Source organism: Nannobrachium achirus (genome assembly GCF_963921795.1).
Source record: "Nannobrachium achirus genome assembly, chromosome: 2".
In the NCBI taxonomy this organism is placed as follows: Eukaryota; Metazoa; Chordata; class Actinopteri; order Myctophiformes; family Myctophidae; genus Nannobrachium; species Nannobrachium achirus.
This window is the reverse complement of record NC_137811.1, coordinates 36,006,889-36,015,970: the sequence shown is the minus strand read 5'-3', so window position 1 is coordinate 36,015,970 and position 9,082 is coordinate 36,006,889. Positions and strand designations below refer to the sequence as shown.

The window sequence follows — 9,082 nt, the reverse complement described above, 5'->3', positions numbered from 1 at the left end:
AGCAAGTGGTGACTTCTAACTGCAGTGATGCTTAAAATGATTCTCACCTCACATTCAAAACAGACTGTTGTTGTTTTTTTGTCCACGCCTAAGCGCTCAGGAACTTTGAATGATGTACAAAGTAATCATCAGTGGTTTTCAACCCTTTTCATATCAAGGTCCTTTATTTATTCACATCTACAAGGGTCCAATTGGTTACCAACTCTCCATCATTTAGTTGGGGACCACCTGGAACCCCCTAAAGGACCACTGATGGTCCCCGGACCACTGGTTGAGAGCCCTTGCATTACATTAAAGGTCACACGGGTCATACAGGCATCAAAGCAAGGAGAACATGATGTGTAAAATCTGTAAACTGGTTTAGTGTGAACGTGTGAATATGGGAATTCTTTGACATGATCACATCCTGGCGCCTAACAGGGAGCTGCTTCTGACATACTCTTTGTTCATGAAAATGACAAAGAACATCACCTGCTGTGACATACAGTAAGACTTTTATACCCTATGTGAACTCTTCTTCTTTGTATAAATGTAAGGCCTAACAGTATTATGTAGATTGATAAATGGAAAGCAGACAGGCGTGAAACCAACACCGTAAATATGAATTTATTGTGATGTAAAGATTTGTTTAAAAATGTGACTACCATATACTTGAATTTGTTTGTTCTATGCCATGGGCACGTAACTGAGCCTAGACTAGAGTATGGGCCACATAACTTGACAGACACAAGCATGGGCGTCACAAGGGGTAGGACAGTGGGACTGAGTTACTGGGGCCCAAGGTGGAGGGGCCCTAATAACTTTATCTATTGAAAAATAGCAGATATACAAGCTCACAGCGCGGCACCGAGTGCCGCACTGCGAGCTTGTAGATCTGCTATTTTTGAAAAGTTGTGAAAATGTGTGAAAATCTTTGAATATATGTATTTTTTAAGCGAACATTTCTAACTAAAATTTTGCTTCTGGGGGTCCCTGGAACTAAATATAGGTTTCTTGCACACATTTTCACGATTTTTCAAAAATAGCAGATATACAAGCTCGCAGCGCGGCACTCGGTGCCGCGCTGTGAGCTTGTATATCTGCTATTTTTCAATAGTTAACACATTCATGGGGGGCCCGCAGTGAATCCTTGTACCCAGGGCCCAGAATTTGGTGTGACGCCCATGGACACAAGCTATGCCATATACCGTAGCACTAAATGCTATATACCGTAGCACTAAATGCTCAATGCTAAGACATTCACCTGAGATTAGCAGCAAAACTGGAGATGCAGTTAGCCATCTCCCCATTCTGTTTCTCTGCACCCCACATGCTGTGGACAAAAGGGAGGAAGGAAACAACAAAGAAGCAGTTAAAAAACTGCTCGCCCATGGCTGGTTTAGTTTAGCAGCAAGTGCTACCCAGGGTCAGGCTACACAATTAACATAACACACAAGACACACCTCTACACAATGTAGTAATCAATTAGTATTCATTTTTATGAGTAAAGATTCTAAATCTTTACGCTGGCTGGCAAAATAGCGTAAAATACTGTAGCTTTAGTCATGTCCTGTAGACAAATCAGTTAGCTTACGTACGTGCCCTTGTTAGTACTACTGTAGCCCCAATACTACTAACATGGCAGAATACAATTACATGTCTAGCCAGCATCACTAGCTAGCAGTAGCATATACAGCGAAAGACTAGCAGCCTAGCCTAGCTACATCAGAGATCTGGGATTCCAGTGGGACCTGGAGCTGTAAGAAAGCGGGGAGTTATCTAGGTCACCAGATAGATGAATCAACCGCAGTGAGGATGATATTGCGGCTTTGTACGTGAGAAATGTAGGTTATGTGCATGTGTTGCATCTAGCATATAGAAAGATATCACATGCAAGCTTGAGAGGACAGCCTGTGCATATTTAGTCACTAATAGCCACTATTGGTCACAGACATCTGAGGGTAGGTATAGAGTCCGCCTGGCTAGACCTCAATCAATGCAGCTGACAGGAAGTTGGTGAATCAATCAATGATGTTTGGTTGAAGCTATGTTGAACTTTGGTAGAACTTTAATTGGTCATGGCATCCAAATACTGTCAATCTGTTGGTTCTATGCTCCATGAGTAAGAAACTGGAAGTAGGGATTCCATTCACTCTCATTGCATGGTGAAACAGATCTCAAAATCACACTTTTAGGACATAAGCAAATCAGAATCTGCCAAGTCTTGATGGAAGTTGTCTAGCTTTAAAAAAAAAAATGGTGTAATGCTAGTAATGTGTTGAAATGTTTGCCTGTATGTGAAATAGGTGGGTGAATTTACATATCAGGACTCATTTTCTATTTCTATTTTTATTTATTTATTTTTTGCTTTAATTTATTTGCTCAAAATGATATTTTGGCATAGTGGTCTGGGCACCTAGGCTCAATGACGCCTGACGGCACGTCGCAGGTTCGAGTCTTTTGAGACCTTTTTCGCCAGAGAGTGTATGAATTGCCACTTCACAGAGCAAGATGAAAGTATCATAATTTGGACTTATATCATGGGCAGGTGGCCAACAGCAGTTCAACAAGGATTTAAAACCACTCCGTATATAGTGAAACGGTCTTGAATTACAACTGTACTTGGACTGCTCCGTTCTGTCAACATAAAATCTCTTTCCCAAAGATAGCCGATCTCAACGCTTGCCAACGCTTTGGCAAATGCCCCCCCACCCGAATAGGGTTACTGGGGTTCAAGTGGTTAAGTTGCTATGACCAAAGAAAAGGGGGATTATAACTTACACCAAGTTACTGAGGGATGCCAAGCTGATTTGTTGCTGTTGTTGCTGCTGCTGCTGCTGCTGTTGCTGCTGTTGGGGTTGCTGCTGCTGTTGCCAGGCGGCCATGTTGCCGGGAAGCAGCCCTGACGGCGTGAAGGTCTGGAGCGCCGTGAGGTCTGCACTCGTCAGCTGATACTCTGAGGGGCGAGGGAGGGCCGGGCGGGGTTGAGAGAGAGAGAGAGAGAGAGAGAAAGAGAAAGAGAGCGGGTGAAACGAGAGAGTGGAATGTTTCACATCATGCAACTTTCTCTGTGTATCAATATTAATTACGTCTAATCCATATTAATGTAGACCTTTTGAAGTGGGAATCACTCCAGAAAGTGCTGCTCACACAGTGAACAAAGTGAATATTCATGGCAGCTCGGCGGTGTCACACTCTTAAGTGTCTATAAAGGCTTGTGATCAGCTTTATACTGCAGATTTAACCAGTGTTACTTGTTGTTACACGAGTCGTTTGCCCTCCTGCTGCGCTGTGCGTAGGGGCTGTCGCGGTCAGTTCATGATTAATCCTTGTACAAATGATTGTGATTAACGATTTTGTTTGTTCTGTTTTTTTGCCACCGGCACATATAAATAAACAATACAAACAAGACAAAATATATTGACAATTTCGTCAACAAATAAAAACTACGCTAAAATGTCAGGGAGGGACTACTGTTCATTATATTTAGTCGACCAAAACTAGAGAGAAACTAAAACATTTAAGATGACTAAAACACGACTAAAACTAAATGGAATTTTATTCAAGAGACTATGACTAAATAACCAAATCAAAATTCTCTGTCAAAATCAACCCTGGCTGCTAGGCTCACCGGTGGTGTTGTAGGCCGTCTGCATGCTGGAGAAGGGTGCTAGGAGACTGGGAGTTGCCACGGAGACCACTGGCGTGGTGAGCGCCTGCGCCACCTGAGAGCCGCCTAGCCGCTGAGCATTCTGGGGAACACAATGAAGAAAAACAGGGAGTTGAACAGCGGGTACAAAGAGAGAGGAGCGCGGAGGACAAAGCGATTACTTGCAGACTGATGCAGTGGAATGTTGTGATAGTTACAGTTATGAGTATACCGTAGATGAGATGTCATTCATCCAGACCTAGAAGATTGGTTTTCGTTACTATGGTTCAGTGAATTAATTGTGTTTGACGTTTACCAGCAAACCCAATCTTGTTTGGTTGGTTCACTTCAGCGTCATGGCTCTTTGTCGTGAGAAAAGTACTTTCAGTACCAATGAAATCGTCACTGTCGGGCAGAAACCTTGTATCTCCAAGTTTAAAATGTGTATGTTTTTTCGTAAAGTAAAGCCTTGCTTCATCACACAAGACTGTCGCACAAAACTAGTGAAAATAGCAGATCTACAAGCACACAACGCCTCGCACCCCGCGAGGCGTTGTGTGCTTGTAGATCGGCTATTTTCACCAGTTTAGATCATTTTTAAAATGATAAATAAAAAAAAACGGTTTTGGACATACAAGGTTTCCACCCGACAACAACGATATTTTTGTTTTGTTTTGTTACCCTTATAAGGCCTGGGTCGGGTGCAGGGGTTCATAACACATGATTTCATCCATTCTCAGCAGCAGTAATGATAATGGGTAGCATGTGGTGCTACAGTATATTACATGCCTTCCAAGACGACAGAGTGAATCCAGAGACATTGTTATTTGGGGCAAGAAAACAATCCCATTATAGGCCTTAATCAATGTGCTCTGCTTTGAGTAGGGCTTCAAGTGAAGTATCTTTCATTGTAGAGAAGACTTGCAAGTGATGTCACAGTCACTTCAAATGTTACAAATGTGTTTATACTACCTTAAAGACACAGGAGGGTGTCCTTACCTACCAATGACTTGACTATTGATAGTGAAAAATAGTTTTACTTCGGTTCTTTGTAATTGCTGCGAAGTTTGGGTTTGAGGGAAATAGAGTAAATATACCGGTAGTTAAAAATTAAATAACACAAATAAAACTGATACAGAGGTAATGGGTAATTTAAATGAAATTGGCATTTGTCGGACTGCATTTAATATATCTAAGTTAGTATACTTAGATCAGTTCAGTGTTTCCTTCCTATACATTTGCAATCACATATTTTTGGTGCATTTTGAAGTTCACACGATTCTGCAGCGTTAGTGTGTGACATGAAAAGTGTGTCACATCTCCTGGTGATGCCGGCTACACTGTCGCCAGGGCTGGGCCGTCGTGTAACGTTACTGGGGCATCATGGAAGATGGTGTTATGCATGAACTGATGGAGGATCGTGCTGACAAAACTTCATGCATACACTACACGCCACGGTGTGTCAGCGAATGAAGTGCACATGCTGAGGTTGTGCGTGTGTGTGTGTGTGTGTGTGTGTGTGTGTGTGTGTGTGTGTGTGTGTGTGTGTGTGTGTGTGTGTGTGTGTGCGTGTGCATGTGCGTGTGCGTGTGGACAGAATGGTGTGGGTGTGATTGACTGTGTTTGAGTGTTGGGAATGGTGTATCAGAAATGTGTGCATGTCTGCGTGACTTTAGATCACTGCACAGCGTACGGAATGTGCTGTACTGTGTGGATAAGAATATTTGGAGGTGCGAATGCCTTTATTATTAGAAGTATGTATGTACTGACAGGTATGAGAGGTGTGCCTCTGCCTGTGTGTGTGTGTGTGTGTGTGTGTGTGTGTGTGTGTGTGTGTGTGTGTGTGTGTGTGTGTGTGCGTGTGCGTGTGCGTGTGCGTGTGTGTGTTCGTGAATGCATGCGTGCGTGCGTGGTGGTGGTGGAAAGTGCATAAACACGAATACCAGTGGGACAGACAGTGGCTCACTCTGACGGTGAGCCTAATTTATATTATATATCGTAACACTTTTTCAAGTAAAAAGCAAGACAAATATAGACAGCATAACAGCTCAATGTATGCTCTAAAGCATACATTGAGCTGTTATGGTGTCTATCACTCCATGAAGCACAACACCTGAAGTCCATTCTGTTACTACAGTAATCGTGGTCAGTCAAATGAGACTCATCATCATGCACATGCTGAGACGTACCAGGCCACAATGGATCTGCAACAGCGCCAAGGAGTCACTTGGTGTTAAGTAACTAAGTGCATTTACTTGAGTACTGTAACTGTACCTAAGTACATTTTGAGGCATTTGTACTTTACTTGAGTATTTCCAATACCTTTACTTCTACTCCACTACATCTCAGAGGCAGATATTGTACTTTTACTCCACTTTCCACTACAATTATTTAAAAACTTTGGTTACTACGGTAATTACTTTGTAGATTTGGATTATTAGTACAAAAACACCACATCAGCCCTATATACTTTTCACAAGCTCTACAATTTTCAAATGATGTTTATACATTACAAAACTTGAAATGGGACATTAATGAGTACTTTTACTTTTGGTACTTTAAGTACATTTTGATACCAATACTTTTGTACTTTTACTCAAGTAAATTTTGATTACAGGACTTTTACTTGTAAGGTGCCCTCACACCAAAATACCTATGAGAGTGGAATCCGCGTTCCGTCAATGCATTTCAATGAGAGTGAAGCGGTTTCATGCCAGCAGAGGATTTCTGCAAAAAACGCTCCCTTCTCATTGAAATGCTTTGGCGGAACGCGGATTCCACTCTGATAGGTATTTTGGTGTGAGGGCACCCTCAGAGTATTTCTAAATTGCAGTATTGATACTTTTACTTAAGTACAACATTTGAGTTTTTCCACCACTGCTTGTCTGGTCAGGTGCCATAGGTGTTTAGGAAAATATATTCTTTTCTACATGTAAATGGAAACTGGTGATTTGACTCACCAGTGTATAAATGTCCTTTTCCAAATCTAAATGTTGATATTTCCATGAAAGCATTACTCTTTTCTTTTTCCTTAAATGTTCACCAATTTCTTTCTAGTGACACATTGTAACCTTTAGTATTTTCTTCTTTCAACACATGTTTATGCTGAGCTCTAATGTAGTGTCATACATAGAAATGGTAGAATGGTTTCTCAACTAGCTATTTTAACATGTTTTAATGTGTGAATAGTACATGACATTTCCACATCTCATAACTTGGTCAATATCGTTTTTACTGTGCAAACACCTACATTGGAACCCAGCATTGGATAACATGGCTACAAGCTCACAACAACCACCTTTCCACACCCAGGACAGCCAGATGACTCCTCCGCTGCTGTATGCATTGCACCAATCAGAAAAGCCCTTTCGCTAGGCCGTGCTAAGTTTACTGTGTGCTCCGATGCTCGCGCGGAGCTACCGAACATTCTAATCATAGCACTAGTGCAAATGACTCAGCCCAAGGGGGGGGGGGGGGACGCAGGACGGGGACGCATTTGCCAACGGTGTCACAGTCATGCCTGGTGAGATCACACAGTGCTTGACACCACATCCAGGAGGCTAGGGAGGAGAAATCTATTCACCTCACTCACCAACTGCAGCTCCTCCTCTGTCTGCGTGGGGGGGCGCCCGTGGGAGAAGGGGGGAGGGGTGGGGGATAGAGAAGTGGAGGATTATGTTTCTGTACCAAGTCGCTGGAGTAAAATATTAGTGAAAGAGTGCAATATTTGTGGTCGCCAACTTGGTCAAGAAATATTCCTACTTAACCACATGAACCCTAGCAAGAATGAACAGACCCCCAAACAGTGGGGCGGGAACCATTTGTGAGTCGCGGACAAAATTTTATGGGTGCCTTAATTTTTTTCCTACATTTTGTTTTTAATTATTTCAAAATATTTTTTAAAAACATTCACCAAAAAGCTAAGAATGTCATGAATTTAAAAAAATACGATGACAAATTAATTTCATTAGTCAATAAAATAAAAATCAAATATATTCCATGAGATACAAGATTTTCAAGTGGGCCCTGGTCTAGAAAAGTGATTTATTATTATTTTGTTTTCTAATTTATTTTTATTTTTTCTATGAAATAGTTGTACTATCAGTAGGCTGTAGGATTCTGTTAGTACTATAACCATGTAAATGGGTATGCATATTGTATATGGGCAGGCACGCGCTCATTGTGCTGTGCCTGTGTGTGTTAAGTTGTATTTTTATGTCAATGCGGTAATACTTGGAAGTTGTTTGGATGTTATTTATAGGCTGTAATGTTATGTTTTTAATGTGGACTGGACTCTAGCCGATGAGCTAAAAGAGATCCAAATCAAGTCTTAGAGCTATATCGTGGGGGGATATACTGTACGGTATGAGACAAGTGAAAGGAAAGGGGGTAGTTTGTCACAGTACATTTGCACATAATTTCTCCTCTGCATTTAACAAATCCCAACTGTTAGGAGCAGTGAATACACAAGTAAACGTTTTGTGAATGTTTACTAATGCAAAGTGAAATATTGCAGCAGGCCATCGGGAAGTCATATCTGTACGCTCCCACTCTATGTAAGCTCGATATTCATTGGCCAATCTCTGTGAGATTCAACCATGAAATGTCCCAGTGGGACTGCCATAGTTGTAGTTCTCACCAGCTGCATGAGGCTCTTTCCGCTCTGCGAGGTGATGACCCTCAGGTCTGGCTTGCGGCTGTTGACCATCTGAGGGCTGGGCGGAGGGGGAGACTTGGCCGGAACTACTTTCCCAAGGCTGTTGCCGTTGGAGACGGAGAGGAGGCCAGGAGAAGCCCTGGCACTGATGTAGCCGTTAGCTGGAGGGAGAGAGAGAGAGAGACAGAGAGAATGAGCTTAGATAAGGAGGGCGTGTGTCTACCTTGTGTTCTTTGTGTGTAAGTGTGCGCCAGTGTCTGTGTTGTGTGTGCCTGTGTGCCTGTGTGCGTGTACTCTAGTCTACAGTGTACACATTTCCCAAGGGCCTTCCTAGAAAAAAGAAATGTGTGTATGTATTCTCTTTCTCAAGGCATTTTTACATTAAATCGATGTCCCATTCTCATAACTACTTCCTCTCAGCAGTGACAGAGCCACTGAACAGCCTACTCCATATCTCTTCCATCAATTCATATGACACAGTGGTTGAACTGGTTCGGCACTCAGCAAAAACAAATAGACTCACTCGCTAGCTTCTCACCACCAAGAACTTGAGTTTTTCTCATGACTGTTTTCCAACAATGTGACAGGGCACTTTGGGTTGCGTCCTCTGAACGCGCCCTCCTTTCAAACAACATTTGTCATGGCTAAACACATTCCAACCTCTGATGGTAGGGCGCGAGTGGCACTGTGAGAAACAATAACAATACTCCGCTCATGTTTTGTTTCCTTTCCACAGAACGAAAAAGATATGCGTTGCGTGCCTGTGTATGCGTCCATTTATGTTTTGGTGTGTGTGT

General features: G+C 42.3%; 1 protein-coding gene across 2 annotated transcripts in view; it reads right to left on the bottom strand.

The window, feature by feature from the left end:
* mef2d (myocyte enhancer factor 2d) overlaps positions 1–9,082 on the bottom strand; it is a gene marked incomplete at its 3' end in the record, with an annotated part of 46,110 nt that overhangs the window by 5,085 nt on the left and 31,943 nt on the right. Inside the window, exons 7-11 of one of the 2 annotated variants that reach the window (XM_080752935.1) lie at positions 8,268–8,446; positions 7,212–7,241; positions 3,611–3,731; positions 2,761–2,935; positions 1,244–1,312 (exon numbers count right to left, since the gene is read on the bottom strand). In XM_080752935.1, coding sequence (XP_080609061.1) covers positions 1,244–1,312; positions 2,761–2,935; positions 3,611–3,731; positions 7,212–7,241; positions 8,268–8,446 — 574 coding nt within the window. The remainder of the gene's footprint in view (positions 1–1,243; positions 1,313–2,760; positions 2,936–3,610; positions 3,732–7,211; positions 7,242–8,267; positions 8,447–9,082) is intronic. The other variant, XM_080752936.1, reaches the window with a different exon arrangement.